The sequence below is a fragment of the Bos grunniens genome, chromosome 7 (genome assembly GCF_055505025.1).
Source record: "Bos grunniens cultivar Pamir isolate PY7600 chromosome 7, Bosgru_T2T1.0, whole genome shotgun sequence".
NCBI lineage: Eukaryota > Metazoa > Chordata > Mammalia > Artiodactyla > Bovidae > Bos > Bos grunniens.
The window spans coordinates 90,843,702-90,864,484 of NC_141171.1; the positions used below are offsets into that span (position 1 = coordinate 90,843,702).

The window sequence follows — 20,783 nt, forward strand, 5'->3', positions numbered from 1 at the left end:
CTAAAAAAAAAAAAAAAAAAAAGCATCTATCACTTAATGAATTAAGTAAAACAATGATAATTTATATTAAAAAATTCCTCTCCACTAGTAGAGATCTAGAAACAATTCTTATCCAGCAAGGCTTAAAATAAGTTTTGTTTTTTTTTTTACTTTTTGGGGCTTGCAGGGTCTCAGTTCTTCAACTAGGGTTGAACCTGCGCCACGGCACTGAAAGGGCCTGATTCTAACCACTAGACCACCAGGGAACTCCCTAATTGTAGTCTTAATAGTGTTTGCATGTATGATGAGTTACTAAAATGATTAAAATTCAAATAAATCTCCAAACAATTTTATAAAAAAGAAAAAAAAAAAAAAAAGAAACACTTTTATTTTCCACAAGGAAGAGCAATAGGAAAAATTAAATCATTTCCCACATGTTGTTTTCTTAAAACAGCCTACAAGGACATATTCAGCACCAAATAAAAGAGAAGAAAAAAAGGGAATTACAAACAGCCATAGAATATAATCTATAAAGCAAACATTTAATATTGCACTTCGTTTTGCTAACATTTTGGATTTTACTTTTCCTAATTGAAAAATCAGGAATCTATCTTTGAATACTGGAATACACCTGTGAAGCTCATATCTTATATCAAGAATTGACCAATATTTAGAAAAGAGTAATGCCTCTAAGTAAGAAAGTAAAGGAATAATGGGGAAAATAAAACTTTATTTGATAAAGTTTTATATATTTAAAATTGTATCACATTTTGTGACCCAGTGCCAATTATTAGAATATTGGTCATTCCTTCCTCAAGTGTTATTTATAAGAGTATATGGTGATAAGTATTCCAATGCTATGCATATCAACAATTGTTCCCTAGTCAGTTAGACATAAGAAGAGAGAAAAGAAAAGGGATTTTCTGACAACCCACCCCCCCCCCCCCAACAAAAACCACCAAATGCCCTTTATGCCAAATATTCCATTAGCTTCTTTTGAGGGGGACATTCACAAAATGATTTAACAACAATAAAAAAATATTCACCCCCATTTCCTTATTATCTAGTATTAGTTTGCTACGGGAGCCCAAACCCTTTAACCGAATCACTTAAAACGCGATTCATTTTTACATGGGCTTTCTTCACCCTGTCAGCATTTTTCAAACATGAATTGTCTTCCATGTTTTCTTAAAGGCCACTTATGGAAAAGCCTATTTGTTTTGTATGAAGCTTTAAGACAGTATTTAACCAGGTCAAGCACCAAGCCAGAGTTACTATTATTTTCAGCCACTTTATTAACTGTGGGATTAAATGGCAGGATAGATATAAGACCCATTTCACACATATGCTGCAACATCAGAGATGCTGATTTTCATTAAAAAAAAAAAAAAAAAAAAAATCAGAGCTGAAATCCTTCTAAAATAAAGACATTCAGTACACTTGGTACCTTGGAAAATGCAGTTTTAAGGGTCTTAATGAATGCTGGTATATTTATGAGCCAACTGTAAATTATCTTTCACACAAGTTGTAATTTAGTGATGTGATCATTCTTCATAACTATATATACTCAAAGTGAATGATTTCTCTCATTTAGCAAAATCTTCTTTAGGTTATGGAAAAACATACTTTTGTTTAAAAAAACAAAAACAAAAAAAATAACGATTCCAACAAATATTCTAGTATTTCTAATTTTTACATTCTATACTTTTATAATATACTGGGGCTTTCAAGCTGTGAAGCTTGAGCAGGACAGGAAATGTATAAAATGAGCTCTCTCATAATCTGAACATCCATATTCCTGCTCATGAAAATACCCTGCACCAGCAAAAATGATTTCCAACATATGTGTTTTGGAGGTAATTAAGTAACTCTGTATAAAAATAAATGCACTTTCTCCTCCTTTCCAGTGACCGGAAAACTTCCATACTTTTAAAATAATAATAAAAAATAACAATAATTTGTAAGAGCAACAGCCCTTAACTCTTTGCTGGTGCCTGCCATACTGCCTTTCTTGACTCCATTCTCAGCTCTGCTAGCTTCTTCTTATATGTAATGATAAAAAGGGAATGCGGGTGGGTTATCACTTTTGTGTATGTCCCTTTTCCAAATTTCCCTCTCCAAAAAGCCAACCAAACAAACAAAAAATAACTCAACAGTGCAACAAAACACAAATAGCATTCCAACAGTTTGGCAAGTGATGCGTTCACCTGAGATTAAGTGATTTTAGGCAGTCAATAACAAAATGCTGCTTTGCTGTAATAGTAGAAAGGCAACAAATTCTTAAAAGAAACCAAGAAGGTATACAATCTTGACAAAGTCTATTAGCTTCCTCCTCTTATCTCTTTTCCCACATATCTGTTGCTTATCTACCACAGTAGGCTGCAAACATACAGCAAGAAGGATTGGCTTGAAGGCATTTGATGTTTGTAAATAAATCCACAATAGGATCCAAGCTGAAGAGGTGATACATGGTCAGCCTAGTAGGACAATTCTGAGCATGTGCATACGCAGGTAAAGTCCAGGCTATATTAAATAAAAAAAAAAATGTCAGTGCATTTTTTTTCATGTTAAAGTTTCTTTCAAAGCTTTCTTTTGTTCCTTGTTGTGCTCACCACAAACAAGTTTTAAAAGAGTATCAAGAGTCTGGCATAAATGGAAAAAAAAAAAGCTGTAGTGACATTGAACCGCACAATGTAAGCATTGAGCATGTGCAAATTTTCAAATCAAAAGAAGGAAATCATCCCTCTTTACAACGTGGTGTCTTGACACGTATGACCATAGGCTAAGAAGACTGCTCTTAGTATGTGCCAGTTTTAAAGGAGAAAAGCTTAGATCTTCAAGCATGTTGGAGCAGTCCCAGAATGTTGCTGTAGGCTTCTAAAGCGTGATCACTGGTTGTTTCATGTTTGCCATTTTTCTGGGCAAAAGCTATTCCACTTCCTCTGAAAACATGTTTCCAAGATACTTCTCTGTCCTCAGCCGGGAAGGGAAGAGATACAGTTCAGAACCCACGTCAACTTGATTTAACCAAGTATTCCTTCAGCGAGAGGGGCAAGATGGTCTATCATCAGCTGGCTGATCAGGATTTGGATCAATCTAGAAAGGGAAAAAAACAGAAACAAAAACCTCAAAACCAAAGTTAACTGATAGCATTTAGTAAGAATGTAGCAAACAGGCTAATATTTTGAATGCTGTAATCAGAATGAACATAAAGGCCTTGTATGGGGAAGAAAGGATTAGTATCATTTATGAAGGACTTGCTATTCAATTACTAGATTAACAATTATATTTGTAGAGGTATGCCAGGATAGTTTTATTTAACAAAAGCTAAGGGTAATATTTTATCAGATAACAGGAGCTTTATTCAGCACTTAATAGAACTTAAGACTTAAATATATAATGGCCAACATTTTCATAGAGATGATTTTCTCCTACAGTTTCCATTTCATCCTATTACCAAAAAGTCAACTGATGTTTTCCCTAGGCTTTGGGAAGAATGTAGTTGTGTAAACAATGTTCTTGGTGTTTACTTGAGGTGATAGCTCATGAGCCTAAAGCCCCAGAGAGAGCCTAGGAATAAATATAGTGTGTATCAAGAAATAAGAATGATGAACTCAAATGCTCCATAGATAGCCGATTTTGCCTCTTTCTGTAGTGACATTCATATGCACTTAACAACTTTTCTTTCTTTTTAATGACTATCCTTTAAAGAAAAAAAAAATTCAAAATAGCTTTAATACAATCAAGAATCCCCCCCATCCCCAATATGACTAGATGTTAAACAATTAAATCACATCCTGAACCAATTTAGCCTTTTAAAAGTTTTATATTCTTTTAATTAGCTTTACTTCATTTTAAAAGAAGGTAGAATTTTATGACAAATTGCTTAAAAGTGGATACTTAAGATTGCCATTCTTTAAAAATGCCTGTTGTACAACTAAGATGCCTCAGATCAAATCACAAATGAGGAACTTAATAACCAAGACAGAAATGTCAAAATAAAAATGTAGTGAAAGTATTTCTAACAAGTGGGAGGATACTTTTAGCATCTAATGAAAAATTTCATGAACTGAAATAGTGAGACAAAAAAACTATGTGCAAAAAAGAATTTGCAGAGAACAGAACAGATTTTGGAACATCCTATAATCAATGAATACAGTGGATTTCATATTAATCACATCCAAATGAAAATTGACTATTCTAGTCACGGAATTAAGGGGAAAAAAATAAAAACAACTTGTAGAAGAGTGAAACAATCCTCTTGTATCTTTCTTGGGAGTAGTATTTCACTGCAAAATAGCTGTCTAAACTATAGCAACAAAAAAACAAAAGCTGATTCCAGTGATTTAAAAAGTTATCTGGTAATATAGTTATCAAGGCCAATTCTAAAATCTCTTACAATGCATATTACATATATGCATATGTATACATTCTGAAGTATCCTGAAATTGCTGGATTTCTCCCCAACTCCTATTTTTCTTCCCGCCTGGAATATTCTATATTTTGAGAAAATTTACTCTTTAAGAATCAGCTTAACAATCACCTTCTTAGGGAAGCCTCAAGACCCAATAAGCTGCTCCTCAAATGAACTGTGCATTCCTATCACGTTGTTATGTAATATTTTGCTTCTTAGTTTTTTTCCTCACCAGTCTGTACACTTCTCCCAAATAAGGGCCATGTTTTATTCATATAAGTGCTTAGTTACTTGAGACGAATAAAAATAATCTAACCGTGTAGGAATGCTGTTTAAGTACGTTACTGCAAATGTTATTTTCCCCTATCACTGAGAATGCGGAAATACAAAAATTAAAAAGGATGACGAGTAAGATAAATTCTAGCTATCTAATCAATGGTTGCAAATGCCAGTTCTACAGATGCTTTAAAATATTTATTCCTTTAACTGGCATGTTACAAGCATTAGGTTAGATCATTATCTTTATTTAGCCAATAATATAAGAGACCAGTCCAATGCTGGGTCAGACTTTGTATTAAGTATTGACAATCTAACTTTTAATCTGTTGTTCAAAATTATTTATTTCTCTCTTACCATGATAATCAAAACCTAACTGTATTTTCAGAAACTCTGCAATATTGCTTAGTAAGAGTCAGCCCATTTTGTACTTGAGGGTGTGATGCTTACCTCTGAATAAAGGGGTGGAGGCAAGAAACGAAACTCTTGAATATATGCAAACAGTGGTCCTTGAAGTGCTCTCTCAAAGTCATCACAAGCACTCCCTGGTGCAAGATTGTTCCGTCTTTGTTCCTCTGTTACCACTTCTGCATAGCTGGGTGGTGCTGAAGGAAAAAGATACACGCAATTCGAACAGCATGTTCTTATGCATGTCAAAATACACAGAATAGAAGGTATTAAAAATGAATGTCAAAGTAAAATAATAATAATCTGTCTTGTGATTAAAACTAGGGAAATATACATTTTAAATCTAACATTAGGGGCACACCCCATTCTTCAATACAGACAAATTTTATCTAATCATAAAATATCAGAAGCAAAATTATTTTCTTGCAAATACCAGATTAAGCTTAGATACGCATTATCAAATTATTACCTTCAGGTCTTTCAGGTAGGGATAAACCAAGCCAGTTCATGTTCATGCTACACTGACTGCTTACACTTGAGGTTCTGCTTCCAAATGGATGTAGAGGAATGGTACCAATGACAAGTGGCAAATTAAGAAATAAATCCATAGCTCCAGGAATATCCACATATACCTAGACAATAAAAAGAAATGTTAGGTTTAGAATCCCAAGCACTATTTCTTTTTTAAGAAGAAATAACCCAATCTATTGTCTGAGGTCCTCATCTACTTCATTTTTTAATGATATACTTGAAAAATTTCTCCATTATGTACACTGTTATATGGTACACTGACCTCAGGTAAAATGAGTAACTATAGTCCAAGTTATATAAAGAATTACATGTAACTATATCTATCATATATGGAAAAAAAATAATATTCTAGATACAAGACAAAAATGATACCCTTATGACATTAAAACTTCAGAAAACATCCACTCGAAACCCTTAAATCTGTACGTACCATTAGTGAATATTCCACACGGATTATACTACAGTCAAGGATGGAGGGAGAGACTGGTGGAATTTTCAGCAACTTGCCATTCCACGTCTCTGTCTTTCCAGATGATAAGGATTCCCCACGCAAGTTAGCCACAAGCTGTTTGACTTCCTTCATTTTCCCTTTGGCATAGAAGGCCTGTGTTTGGTAAATGGCTGCCTTTGGCACCACCATTCGGGAAGAGCAGTTCTCAATCTCAGCAAATATCTGAATTGATTCACCTACAGGAAAAAAAAAAAAAATATATATATATATATATATATCTACTGTTAAAAAACAACCAACCAACCCCCAAACAAATGTAGATTCTTGGACTAAAGTTTGAAAGTTCAATGAATCATACGGATTAAGAAGCCACCCTAAGAGCAGCAAGTAACTTTTAAAAATCAACTACACACTGACAGTAGCTATTTAAAAAACAAGACTACATTCCAATTCACAAAAGAAAACTGGATAAGCACAATTTACGACAGTTTACCAAAGAATACTGTACCATCTTTGCATTTAGTAGAAAAAAATGTAAATTCATGCACAGAAGTTAAATGAAGAAAGATCAGTCTTGGTGGGAGTCCACCTCATACGTACCTGGCGTATAGCCCTTCCTTTCGATCTTGGCACTTAAGGATATGGGGCCTGAGGTACAGAACCAGCAACAGAGAGTCTTTTCTTTTGTGCCTGCTTGGGGTGACTGTAAGATATAAATTTAGAGAAAAAAATCAAGGTATGAATTGAGACAGGAATAAAATTTTTAAAATATAATCCTCAATTCCTAAATAATTTTACATTAAAAGCAGTGTTGCTGTTCTGTAGCAAATATACTTTTCCACCAACTGACAGCTTTTGATTTATACTGGTATTTCTGTCTTTATACAAGTTTCCATTCAATTAAAGAAAAAAGGGCTTAACATATTTCATAAACAGTTTTAGCACACACTACATACAGTAATTAAAAGCCAACTTAAAAAAAAAAACAAAAAAACCCTTTCCACATTCTATTTAAACTGCCTTAAAAAAAAAAAGGCAGTTTGGAAAGCAACTTGGTTATAATCTCAAATGATAACATCTTTCTTTGAGAAATGTAAAACCCAGAATGTAAAAAAAAGAAAATTCATTTTTAAGACTGATTCTTATTTGTGTAAAGATGTTATTATTTGTTTAAACCAAGTAAAGTTTTTGAATTCGAATTTGAAACTTGTGAAAAAATGCAATTAAAAAAGATTTTCTTTAAAACAGAATTTAAATTTTTTCATGAAAATAATAATCTCCCCATGATTTGACAACTATCCCTATATTGGAGTAATGCAATGCAGTACAAATTTTACATTATAATATTTTCAAGTTAAGTGATATTGTTGTAGTAATAATTGATATTACTGTTCCTTTTCCACTAAAAGTATCCAGGGAACAGATTTATTTTTGTTACTGTTGTTATCTTCTGAGTTAAGAGATATTTCATACCAAATATTGGTCTTATTTTAAATATTTACTTCAAGTTATTACAATATCAGAAAATATGAGCATATTCTGCATTAATTAGTATTGCTCTTCACTGTAGTTTGGAAAATATTTACGTAATTTAAAAATAAAGTTACTATTTATAAATTGTAAAGAATACATAGAGTAGGTGATTATTCTTTGGTATTTATATGCCAAAAACAGAGAATGAAGAATTCAGTCAATTCTTACCAGTAATGAAGGAGTGTTGATATCTATATGCTCAAAGACTGTAAATTCCTTCTTTAATTTTACTGGTAGAAGCCAAGGCCTGTGCAATTCGGCTTTCACCCAATAGCGCACACTGCCATGTCGGCCTTCGAATGAGGTAGCAAGTGGTCTGTGCAGAATATAAAGATCATATATTAATCTTACACCTCTTTTTAATTAATTATACAGCAGATCAGCATAGAAGTGTTAATATATTATATGTTTATACACCAGTGAGGTATCGAAGGTGTAATTTATATTTCCAAAGGGATAAGTCACTGGGTGGGGGGGACACCTTCCAAATAATAAAATAGATAATTGTCAAATATTGCAGAAATTTGGTTAAAAAAAGCCAGAAGAATACAATTGCTTTAAACTAAGAAGAGGCTACTTTTAATGCTGGTGGCAAAATTATCAAAGTCTGGAAATGAACAGTTTTTGAAAAGGTCAAGACTTTAGTTTAAAAATAAAATTAAGAATTGTTTAACTATTTCTCTTGAGAAATTCTAGACTCTGGTTAAACATTCAGACCAAACTCCCTATGATGCTCCATTTTTCATTAGCTAAAAATTACTATTTCCTATTATAGCAACTAATTAAGATCCAGAAAAGGTCTGGAATAGTCATCATGGCTTCAAAAGCTTTTTACATTTCATTAAGTCCACTGATCTCTTAAAAAAAATGCTTTCCATTTCCTAATTTACTTATATTCTAACTCTTTTTGGCCATGTTTTCTAACTACATTATAGACTTAAAAAGAAAAAGGATTTCTTCCGTTGACCTGTGTCAAAAGAATGAGAATTCTTCTCAACTCTCGGATTTTATTACTTGTGGAAGATTTTATTTTAGTTAATTTAGTCTCCTTTTCATATTTCATCAGACAAATGCACAAGCTTCATTTATTTACAAGGTAGAGTGCTAGTTTTTTTGAGGAGTAGTGGTGTTTACTTTTTGTTTTACATTTTAGACTTCTGCATTAATTTATATAGCACAGAGAAATAAAATGCAGGATCTATGCAAGACTTCTACAGTTTATTTTAAATGACTGTGGCTTATTGAAAGAATTAAAATATATATTTATATTAAATCACCTTCATCCTTTGAAAATATTCAGGCCCAATTGTATTAGCCCTATTGTATTTACGAACTTAAAATATTTCTCTTAGTAATTAGGGTATTGTATTAAAAATGTTCTTCAGCAATATGATACTCTGAAAAATACTCCTTATGAACTCTATCCACATATAATAAGTACTAGAATTAAAGAACACACAGAATTATGTACATTTGGCACTTGACAAAATCTTCTGTAATTCAAGTTTATCTTTCAGAATCAAACATTACAAGTACCACTTTAATATGTTAAGGCATTATTTTAAAAACTGTTTTTGTATAATTTCCTCTAATACCTTATTATTACATTATGTATATTTTACTTTCCTTCTTCCTTTCATCCTATATTCCAGGCCTTACATTAAGATATCTGATTGACATTTTCTTTTAAGTCTAGATCACAATATTTCTTGTGTGACATTCTCAATAGCTCCTTGCACAGAAGCTAATGAATTCATATCATAAACACACATTACTTCTAAAGTTAGGATATTCCTAATTTTTTTGACGTTCTTAGCTTACTGCTGTTGCTAAGTGTCAGTAGAAAGGACAGAACACTTACTTTTTATAAACTACTAAATGACAGACTTGATATGTTCTTTTTTCAGCTAATGCTGATGGTGAACTATTAAGTGCTTACTATTTGACTAGCACCTTCCAATTCATTCACTTTAAATGAAATACTTTTAAACACCATACAAATCCTGAGACGGAATATTGAGGTTTGCTTTCTATAATTTTGCCACTCCAGATTAAAAAATAGCTTCTTTTTTTTTAGTATATTGTTTTCCTCTAGCAAGTTTCAGTAATGAAAAGGGTTTTTTTAAAACTAAAAATATTTAAATATACAATGTTTCATTTTAAAAGAAAGTATGTTTATGAAAAACGCCTGTTAACAAAATACTTACGTCTGTGGAAGCTCGAAGCTGAATGCATATTCATGCCTTCCTGAATGAATAGTGTTGAAGCCTTCTTCGGAATTATCATCATCTAAAACAGAAAACAAAAAATTTATTAATAAACCTTCACACTCTCTTCATGATGTCAGAACTTTAAAGATGCTCACATAGTTAAGTAAGGCCACAAACTTTGGAGTGTGAGAGATCTGAATTCTAATTCCAACTTCCATCACTTCCTCTGGGTAAAATAAAACTCCTGTCTTCAGCTGGTTCATCTGTAGAATGGGGATAATTAATATTTATACCCCATAGGTGATTTTTTAATGGAAAACAACCTAAACTGCAAAGCATTTACAGCTAACATCCTACAGGCTAAAAGACTCAGACCTCAAATCTCATACTAAGATGTTACCTTTGTCTTCAACCATTTACTTAAATTTATCCTAATAAGCCTATATATAAAATGAAAACTATTCACGTAAACCTTTAAAAAAAATGTGTTTTTATATGGAAAATGTGAATGTGAAAACTCAAATGATTAGAAAACTGCCAAGTAGATGTTGGGAGTTTAAAAAAAAAAAGGAACAGTGATTTTAACGTCGGTTTCATAGTCAAAAATAAAAATTCTTACTGAACCTAAAATTATGACCTCAGTCTCATAGCTAAAAATTCGCATATATATAAGATGTACCTTAAAATGTGCCTGCTTCACGGGAAAACACAGGTCACACATCCTTGAAAAATGAAGATGCTAGAAAAATGCTAGAAATGCTAGAAAAAAACAGGATGACCTTTGATTTTATATCCAATTTCTTTTGATCAAATAGGTTCTTTTTCAAAATATCTCAAAAAAAAAACAACAAAAACCAAAAAAAAAAAAACAAAACACCACAGGGAAATATGGGAGGGGTTCTGGATTCTTAACATGCTTTTCTGAAGCGTTCTAACTAGGTAATTTAATTACATAAATGTCTATTAACGCAGTTTCCTCGGTGTAGAAACCTTTATCATTAACTAGGAGGCTATCAGAAACGGCTATTATCATTTAACTTTCCCTCAAAAAAGTAATAAATACACACAAAAAACATGCTTCCCTCAGAGGGGGGGAAAAAGGTGCCTATATGTGGATACCTTTTATTCAATAACCATCACGACTCAGTCTTCTGTCACCAGTATCCCCCCCCCCCCCCCCCCCCGCAAATTCTCTCTCCGGGATTTCGGCCCTGAAAGCCGGCTGATGAGTTGGGGGCCATTTAAAACCGCTCCCTCCTGAAGACGGCCAAAGTTTGCCTCCCTGTCTCTCCTTTTCTTCCCTTCTCGCTCCCTTTTTGTGCCAGCTCAGCAGTCTCATTGAGGCGAGCGGCGGCGGCGGCCCCGCCGTGGTAAACAAGTGCTGGGCTGTCAATCAAGAACTAGACCGGAGCAGGAGAGGACCGGCCTAAACCGGCGCGAGCAGATCCCAGCCGGCCCGCCCGCGCGCCGCCGCCGCCCGCGCGCCCCGCTATACATACGGCATATGTCGCGCGGCGCTCGCGCTCGCGCTCGCGCAGCCTAGCCTGCTGGCGGCCGGGGGAGACGGGGGCGGGGCCAGCGCGCCGCAGCGCTTCCGCTTTACACGCCCCAGCCGGTGACCGGTTCGATCTGGCTCGGGCCACCCTGACACCTTTACATTTGCGGCAAAGGAAATGGGGGCGGGGGCAGCGAAGGGACGCAAAAGCCCGGTGGTGGGGGGAACAATGGCGGGGGTGGTGGTGACAGGGAATACTTGCCAAGGCCCCTACCAAACCCTCCCTTCGATGTTCGTGTCACTTTCCCCGTCCCGCAGCCTTGGGGGCTCGCTCTCCCCTCAGGGCAAATCAAGGTAGCCCGTCTGGTGACTGCAGAGACCAGGCAACATGCTTTTGTTTCAGCTGCGAGGGGGGACGAGCGTTCAAAGGAGCTTCCTAACAACATCCACCTGAGAAACCTGGAAAATGGGGTCTGGCTAACCCGGCCCACTCAACTTCCCCCGTGAGAGAACTGTCAGCTAAAAAGTTGCGCCCAGGGCCACCTGGCACCTGGAAGGCTTGCCTCTCCTCTCTGTTGAAACCTGAATTCGTCCCTTTCCAGGTCTGCAAGAGGGGTGAGGTGAGCGGGGGAGAACGTTATGTGACAGGAGCCCCGTGCGCTTCCAGAAGCCCGGGCAGGGACTCGAGAAGGGGCGGGGGCAGCGGCTGCTCAGGAGGGACCTTTACCGGCGCACGCCGGTTCCAAGCCTCGCCCCAGCCGGCGAGCCTTCTCTCCCCACCCGCCTGCGCCCAATCCAATCAGAGCCTGGCATCGCCTTAGCAACAGGCTAACAAACCCGGCTCCGCCTATCGCCGGCCGCCCGGGGCGGGGCCTCAGTTACCAGGCTAGTTTGAGAGGTCCCAGTTCTAAAGTCATTGAAACTCTTCCAAGCCGAAGAGCTCGTCCATGCTTGCAGGGGTTGAGGGGTGTCCCGAGGGGTGCAACATAGTGTTCTTTACTATGAAACCGTGGTGCAAGCATTTGAAATTTGTGTTTGTCCCCGTAAGTCGTATTATTATTCTACTTTTACCCCACTGCACACCACAACTCCTTAAAAACCTGTTTCTTCTAACCCATCTTAAAAAAAGCTACCAGTCAAGGAAGGATCAAATACAAACTCCTGGGCGTCCTGTTCAGCCAATACCAGGACTGTCATTAGGCAGTTCCATTTCTTACGACTGTAAGTGCTTGGAGAGATTAACTAGAAATTATTTCAGGATGCAAATGATCTGTGTGTAACTGAAAACGCAATTAAAAGACTAATTTCATCTTAATACTTTAAAAATGCATTCATGCTGTAATTCAAAGCACCCTACGTTTCCACACTTGGCCTTAGTTCAATTAGCACTTCCTCATGGGTGTGTATTTTTCAATTAAAAAAAAGTTAAAAACGTGCTCTATTTTTTAAAAAATTTCAACATTCGAACTAAATACTGCATTAAAAAGGAGAAGCACAAAATTACATAACCAGTTTTCACATTATATTCTTCTTGGGCTAGGAATTAAGTCATCGCCACCACCTGACGCGTGTAACCAATCTGCTGAGAGCAGAACAAGCGCCCCTCCTCACCACCCCCCAGAACTGGTCCGAAACAGGATTGAACCGCTTCTAACAAAGGGTGGAAACTTAGAAAAACAAGCTTAGAGTCTCCTATATTTCCACAATGTAACCATTTAAACAATAGATTGGAAATCTCAGGACCCCCTTTCCCTTTGACAACCCTTTATCTTCCTTTTCTAACCAAAAATCAAATCCAATGAGCCGAATACTTTTCAATTCCATTTGACTGGCAGGGGTTTCAATGAATCCACGTTCCAAAGTTCGGCATGATGCTCGGAAAAGAAAATTTCTGACCCTAAATGGCTTCTAAAACTGATTTTTAACACATGGTCATGATTGGTGCTGTCCTTTAAAATAGAGAACGCCTGATGTAAATTTCTGAAGGAATTGGAAAGAATAGGGAAAAAACACGTGGGGTGTTGATACCATATGTCAAAATAAGCCACAGAAACCCTTTATCAAAGAACTACGGTCAATTCTCTAAAAGTCTTTTGCGTGTCAATATTAAAAAATGAAATACACCTATTAACCCACTTTAAAGTGTTATTCATTGAAGCTTAGTTTTTAAGATGTCAGGTTGCAGCGTATAAGGGAAAAATCTAATATTGGACTGCAGCCTTTAGCAATTCATTTGAAAATATAAAAGTAAAATTACTGAATCGGTTTTAAGCATAATTTATATGTAAGGTTGAAATGGATTCCAAATGCGTATGGCACAAACCAAGCCGGGTATAGAGGTAGTTGAATAAGTGCAGTTTGCAGTCACTTTGCAGATGCCTGCATGCGTTACGGCTTAACACACGATGAATGTCAAGGAGAATCCAAATCTTCTAACTTTGCTAACCTTTATCAAACTGCTATATGTTATGCTAGGAGCAGGATTACATTAACTCAGAAAAATTGAAAAGGTACTTTGCAAAGAAAGGTCTAATAATTTCTTACCAATGTTAAAAAAAAAAACAAAAAACAACTTACCTCTTTCGTGTCCAATTAAGATGTCTTTATGGTTGAAATATTCTACTTCTTCAGTGTAATTCTGTGTGTAGGCAGTATTGGAGCCGGCGTTTCTCGATTCGGTCCAGCGTACTTTCGCATGTCCTCTTGCATGAATTTTAAGAGATTTTACTCTGATTTCCCCCGTAACTTCTAAATTCACCCTTCCTGAGACTGTATCCCCACTAGAATACACAGGGACATTGCTGTCATTAAGACAGTCAAAGCTTATTGTCAAACTCTTTACCTTTCCCAGCACCATGTTTATAACAAAATCTATAAAAAATATAATGTAAGACAAAAAAGTCAAGATCACATATATGATGTGATCCTCACTTAACACTGATCGATGTCTTTGCCGTGCAAAAAGCTTGCAGGCAGATCAGCGCTTCTTTACAAATAGTTCATTGAGATTTCTTAAAAAGTCGGGGCAGCACAGAGGCTGCTGGCTGCTCCGCGCTTCTGCGAGTCTCAGTGGTCTCCTTACAAAGACGGGCGGCTGGAAGCTGCCAGCTCACTTTAAGAGGAGCTTTGTGAAAAACAACCCCGGTGCGCATGCGCACGCCGCGGCTGCTGTCGGCCCTCCCAGCGCGCCCCCTCCCGCGCCCGGCTCGCTCCCTGGCTCGTTTGCTCGCTCGCGGGTACAGTAGGTGTAAGCCACGGGAGGACGACACTGGGGCTGCCGGGAGGCTGAACCAGACTTCTCTGCATTGTGGCCTCCTATTGGTAGGCAGGCTACCGTAAACTCTCGATGTGCTAGCCGGAGTCCCTAATTGAGCACACTCTAGTAGAAAGATGATGGCCGAGGGGGCCACAGGGGAACAAGGTTTTGGGGGGGAGCTGTTTGCCAAGGCCAGTAAGGATAAAACTGCTGAGTGACCGGCCCGAAGCGTGCGTTCCCGGCCCTGCAGGGTTTTGCCCACTTGCCTGGATGGGAGGAGGAAAAAGTGATGTGTGTAGAGAGATGGGGGAAGGGGAGAAACCGGTTGGGCAAGGGCTGGTCGCTGAGCATAATCTTAACGAATTTCAAAAGAAAATGTAATAAAAACCAGAGAAGAGATAATGTTCAGTAGACAAGAGCATTCTTGGCTTGGGTTTTTTTTTTTTTTTTAAAGACCAGTGCCTTGTAGGCAGGGTGGAAATGACCCAGTCGAGACCTTAAGAGATTGCAATAAGGAGCAAGGAAAAGAAGCATCTATAATTTAATCATTATATTTTGCTTTCTCCTCCACTGCTTTCTCTTCCATCTCTTAATTCGATAGCAATGAAAAACAACCAAGATGTTTGCTTGATGACACCAGGGGAAAAAAGTTTGACTACTTCCTTGAAGGAAGAAGCCATCCTTTTTTTGAGACACCACCTACAGCTAGATTTGCAGGGTATGACATGATTGTAACTCCTGTGTCCAGAGGGTTAAGAATAGGATTTGGCCTAAAAATGTACCACCTTATAAAAGCAGCATGACATAGTGTTTTAGCTGACATAATGTTTACAGCAGCATTGAAAAATCATTGTTAGAAGTTAGTGAAGCCCAGAGGATGGTTTTTAAAAAAGAATGATTTGTTATATAACTAGGACTTAATTCTGTGAAGGTTTAATTTTGATTTTCAGCTTTGGACAGTTCAACATAATAATTCACATAATACATCTATCTTAAGGACAAGTACATTTGTCTCTTTATTGAGAATGTTTTGCTAACAAATTGGAGTGCTTTCCTGTATCACACTGGGAAGCAAGGTTTAACAGCATAAAATCATCTAGATTGTATGGAATCAATGAAATTACCTGTAAGAGAGAAATGGGGAGAAAAGAATATGAATCTCAAATTATGTATACATAACCAAATATTCTTTGGAAGATTTTTGACTGTGTGTAAACTGCTTTAAATTATTTTGTGCAGTGTATTCAGATAGGATGAAGTTCTAAATCATGACCCGTTGAGCTCATTAGTCTTGCTGTTTTTTTTTTTAAAATCCAGAAACTAAGTATTATTTGTTGCCTTTAGTTGAAAGGCAGTATTTTGGAGTCAAGAGCATTATATAAATTGCTTACATGGAATATAAATATGCAAACTATTTTGACAGTTAATGGGCTGGACATTTATCTCTGATGGAGCTTAGATGGTTTTGCTTAAAACTATGAATTGGTGTATTTCAGTGGTGGTGAGTGGGAATAGTCTTTTTTCCCTCTTGGATGACACCTGGTGGCTTTTCTAGCTGTTCAAATACTTGGGATCTTGTACTGCCCTTGATAACTGGTGCTATTTGGGTTTTTCTTGCCACCTAGTGGTGAAAGTGGTGAATTTGTGTTAGCTTAGCAGTAAGGTCAAACTATATATCTAGTGTTCAGGTGACTTCGGGCATGGATTTAAAAGTGACGTTTATGGTGAGGCCTTTACTACCAAAGTTATTTTAAATTATTAAGGGCCAGTGAGCAATGGTTGAATTCTTCAGAATTTTTTAGTTAAATTTCTCCTTTACTAAAACCTCTTTACTCTTTACTAAAATCTCTTTAGTAAGATGGAGTATAACTTATTTCTGAAAAAATAAGTCAGCTGTTTAAGACAACTAGAATTCCATTTAACCAAAAAGAATTCTGAAGAGATTTACTTGTATTTTGGGAAAATTTTTTAGCCCATTAAATGATTCAATCCTGTCATTATATTACATGATTCCTTCTGTTGAAGCTTTTAGGATATTATAAATCATTCTCGTCATTATTTTTCTACTTCTCTCTGTTTTCTTTTTACAATGTCTTCCTAAACACTTTAGTAACTGACAAGTTGCCAAGAAATTCCTATCACTTTGACTCAAGATCCTACTCACTTACCCTAATTATAACCACTCTTCTCTGTGGATTCAGTCATGTGATTATTTCTTAACCACCTAAGCTTGAGTTTACTTTTTGCGTTTTGTTTTCCTCCTCCTGTGTATTCAAGCTATAAAACCATCGGGAACAAACAACAAATGAACACCACTGGCACCTCTTAATCCCTGCTTGTGTTTTCATTTCTGTGAAAACACTTGGACCAAGTTTTAAATGTTTTGCCTCCTGACTTATAACCTCCCCCTTTTAAGACCCCTTATCTCAATATCTACCCTTTGGACAGCTTGAAATGTTGTCCTGTAGCCATTGTCTCAGGCTTCTGGACTTGCTGCACTGGGCCCTAATTGTATTTTGTGTTACATTTAAGCTATTCATCTTTACCATCAAGACTCTTTCCTACTGCACCCCTGCCAACATCTCATATGCCATCTACTCTTCTAACTCTCTATACTCCTGTCAAGTACATCTTCTGTTCGCATTGTTAACTTGTCTCACTGTTGCCAAAATAGAGTTACAGGCGGCTTTTCTGGGCCCAGAAAGACATCCCACTGCTGTGTTGCCTTCTTTCTCTTCCTCTAACCCCTCTACTAGATTCACTCGGAACAGCTGAATAAAATTCTGACTAGGCAGAATAACCAGTTCCTCCTCCCCTTTTTATAGATTCTTCAGAAATTGTATAGGAATCTCTTCTTAAGGTATTTGTTTCTTGGATTTTTTTTTTTTTTTTTGCCTGGCTTCATGGCATATGGGATCTTAGTTCCCTGACCAGGGATTGAACCCATGTGCCCTGCATTGGAAGCATGGAGTCTTAACCACTGGACCACCAGCGAAGTCCCTTCTTGGATTTTAAATTCCTTGGCTATTCCACCTTACTATGTAAAGTTTGAAACTCAAGCTCAACAACTCTGTCAATAATAGACAAATGACAGTTGCTTTTAAGATATAATATTGAGGCCATATGTCAAAATTACTGCAGAGTCTGGAGTTTTCCATGTATAATATGAAAATGCTGAGTATCATTAAAAGCAAGGCATCTCAACCGAAAGTCTTGTGTTGTGGTTGTAAGAAAAACTGTATCAGCCGTCAGAACCTGTTTCTTAAGGAGAAATAGGAAGTCCATGCTTACTCCTTCCATGCTTACTCCTTATTTTAACTAACACCTGACAGGCTTCAGTGCTGTAGAACTAAGGGAGATTTTGTTTGTTTGTTTTTTGAGTCTTAACTCTGCATTTCAAGATTTTGCAGCTGTGGCTTAACTTTAACATCTTCAGGCTGCAACAAATTTGACTTTGATGTGGAGATTAGAGGTAAGATTTGCTATACGTAGTATTAGCAAAATGAGTAAGACTTGCTTTTTATATTATATGGTATGTTTAATACATTCTTTTTACTTAATAAATGTTTTGATGTCTTGTGGATTTTGTGATAAAGTTCAGTACCAAATTTGGTTTCTGTTTGCCATCATTAAGAAATAGTGTGATATGTATTATGTGAATGCCATTTAATCTTATTTTTGATTTAATGTAAAATCATTCATAAGTATTCTATTCACCCAGAGATGCCACTGTTACCATTTTGGTACATTTCCATCTAGCTGTACATCGAAAAAAAAAACATTACCAGTTAAGCAATTACAGTGCTGCTTATCAAGCACAATTTTTAAACTTTAAAAAGAAGGAACATAAGTGTTAGGTATGGAAAGAAAATAAAGAAAGAAAGTGAAGTTGCTCAGTTGTGTCCGACTCTTTGCGACCCCACAGATTGTAGCCTACCAGGCTTCTCTGTCCATGGGATTTTCCAGGCAAGAGTACTGGAGTGGGTTGCACTTTCCTTCTCCAAGTGTTAGGTATACAGCATTGTAATTCAACATGTTTGCACACTACAAAATAATTTGCACCACAAGTCTAGTTACCATTCATCACCATTCCCTTCCCTTTTCTTACCCACCCTCCAACTCCCTTCCCCTTTGGTAAGATCAGATCTGATCTTTGTGTCTGAGTTTATTTTTGTTTAATTTTTTTGTTCACTTGTTTTTTTGTTTTATGCTCCACATATGAGTAAAACTGTAAGATATTTCTCTTTCTTCGTTTGACTTATTTCACTTGACTTCCCAGGTGGCTCAGTGGTAAAGAACCTTCCTGCTAATGCAGGAGACTTGCAGGAGATGCAGGTTTGCTCCTTGGGTTGGGAAGATCCCCTGGAGAAAGAAATGGCAGCCCACTCCAGTATTCTTGCCTAGAGAATCCCAAGGACAGAGGGGCCCGGTGGGCTCCAGTGCATGGGGTCACAAAGAGTCGGACACGGCTGAGCACGCTCAGCACACATTTCATTTAGTGTAATATTCTCCAGGTTCGTTCAGATGGGGAACATGATATTCTCTGTCATTGCAGATGGCTGAATTCATTCTCATTTAGCTAATTATACACTTTGTATGTATAACACACCTTCATCCATTCATCCATCTATGGACACTTAGGTTGTATTCATATTTTGGCTATTATAAACAATGCTGCAGTGAACATCAGGGTACACGTATGTTTTCAAGTTAGTGGTTCTTCAAGTAGCTACCCAGAAGTAGAATAGCTGAGTCATACAGTAGTCCTATTCTTAGTTTTTTTGAGGAATCTCGCTCCTGTTTTCCACTGTGGCTGCACCAGTTTAGAGTTCCACCATAGTGTGTGAGGTTTCCCTTTGCTCTGTGTCCTCTATAACATTTGTTATTTTGTGTCTCTTTGATAATAGCCATACTGACAGGTGTGAGGTGATACCTCATTGTGGTTTTTGTTTGCATTTCTTGATAGTGTTGTTGAACATCTTTTCATCTGACTGTTGGCCATCTGTATGTCTTCTTTGGAAAAATATCTATTTAGATCCTCTGCCCATTTTTTAAATCAGGTTGTATTTTTGTTGTTGAGTCCAGTAGAATATTTTGACAACAGATTTATTTGATTAGTGGCTCCAAGAGTATAGTCTGCTTGCTTGCTAAATTAGATGAGTTGAAAAAGTTTATTCATCCAGGCTCATGTGGCATCAGACCTAGAAGAAGGATCAGAAATGGTAAATTTCTTTTCTGAACTATTTTATGATTTTTGACCAGGCACATCATTATGTAATGAGGATAAAAGAATTCTAATTATAATAACTAATATTTTCTGATCGATGTTGAGTTTTAGTGGCAAAGTATTAACTGAAAGGAACCAGTTCTCCATTTTTTTACATCAAATTCATATTGGGCCAACTAGGATTTCATATTCAGTATCTTACTTGAAGTATTTTCCCTTTCTAGTTATCTATATATTTTTCTTTTAATGTAGAGGATCATTATGAACGATTAAAAAAAAAACCCAAACTTGTTACTTACTGCCACTATCTTCTCAATACTGTTTAATGGAAGCATTTTCCAAAGGTTTGCCTTCTGTTTTATTTACTGTTAATTATTATTATCATAATTTAAAAGCTATAAGAGAGAATTCTTGCTCCTCACCCATCTATAATCAGCTCGGTTTTCATGTTACTGTCATTTCTGTTGTTGAGGAATTTTACTTGCTACCACATTGAAGAAATAGTTGTGATGAAGGACGTATTCAGTGTGAAAAGCTGTGAGGAGAAGGGGCGATTTAAGTTTAGAAGTTTCCTGAGCACTCACTGTCTCCAGAATTTTAAGAATTTCAAGTGACTTTTTATTTCAGGGTCAGGAAACAGTTTAGGTGATAGCTAAACCTTAAAATTACACATTCAATCTATGACCTAGTAAATTCATATGTGGATCATCAGCAATTAGCGTTATATTCGTTTTTGTAACCTAAATGGCTTTTTTAGTTCATGGATAAACTTCTTAAATTAGTACATTTCAGTGGAAACATGAGGCGACTATAATTTTCTGACTCAACTTGTAACATTTTGTGGTCATTTAAGAATTTCTGATTATTTTGCTGCAGGATATCTGATTAAAAAAATATTTTGGACTTTGAAACGTACATGAAGGATTTTGTTGGCATGGTGGATACACGTTGTTGTAAAGATGCCAGGAGTGAAGTATCCAAAGCGAGGAACAGAATTAAATTC

The 20,783-nt window shown here is 36.6% G+C and overlaps 2 protein-coding genes across 47 annotated transcripts in view; one reads left to right on the forward strand and one right to left on the reverse strand.

Moving 5' to 3' along the window:
• The window catches only part of LOC147369959 (uncharacterized), a 650,726-nt gene that overhangs the window by 148,628 nt on the left and 481,315 nt on the right, over positions 1–20,783 (forward strand). For 10 of the 44 annotated variants that reach the window (XR_015168198.1, XR_015168201.1, XR_015168202.1 and 7 more), the window contains exon 1: positions 14,447–14,533. The exons of 26 other annotated variants lie outside the window; for them this stretch is intronic. Coding sequence is in view for 4 of the 18 variants with exons in the window: in XM_086413067.1 (XP_086269193.1) it covers positions 14,448–14,533 (86 nt within the window). In the remaining 14 variants the exon portion in view is untranslated. Of the gene's footprint in view, positions 1–14,440; positions 14,619–20,783 lie in introns of those variants that run through there. 8 more of the 44 variants (XR_015168223.1, XM_086413054.1, XM_086413053.1 and 5 more) reach the window with 3 other exon arrangements.
• Positions 328–14,385, reverse strand: ARRDC3 (arrestin domain containing 3). Of its 3 annotated transcripts, none has more exons than XR_015168197.1 (8): positions 13,875–14,385; positions 9,800–9,881; positions 7,761–7,908; positions 6,660–6,762; positions 6,039–6,295; positions 5,547–5,709; positions 5,120–5,312; positions 328–3,075 (listed from the first exon to the last, which is right to left on the reverse strand). XR_015168197.1 is itself a non-coding variant. In XM_086413047.1 (8 exons), the coding sequence occupies exons 1-8, from the start codon at positions 14,152–14,154 to the stop codon at positions 3,019–3,021; spliced, it is 1,245 nt and encodes a 414-aa protein (XP_086269173.1). In that variant the 5' UTR covers positions 14,155–14,385; the 3' UTR covers positions 328–3,018. The 3 variants fall into 3 exon arrangements, 2 of the variants coding, with proteins under 2 accessions (XP_086269173.1, XP_086269174.1); XM_086413047.1 differs by having other exon boundaries at positions 5,120–5,274; XM_086413048.1 differs by lacking the exon at positions 7,761–7,908 and having other exon boundaries at positions 5,120–5,274.

What these genes read in the sequence shown, in the direction of transcription:
- ARRDC3 (XM_086413047.1), bottom strand. Translation starts at nt 14,154, where the DNA reads ATGGTGCTGGGAAAGGTAAAGAGTTTGACAATAAGCTTTGACTGTCTT. An exon ending in TCAACACTCCTTCATTACTG is followed by an intron (nt 6,763 to 7,760) that starts GTAAGAATTGAC and finishes TATATCTTACAG; the next exon opens with TCACCCCAAGCAGGCACAAA. An exon ending in CTCCACCCCTTTATTCAGAG is followed by an intron (nt 3,076 to 5,119) that starts GTAAGCATCACA and finishes TTCCCTTTCTAG; the next exon opens with ATTGATCCAAATCCTGATCA.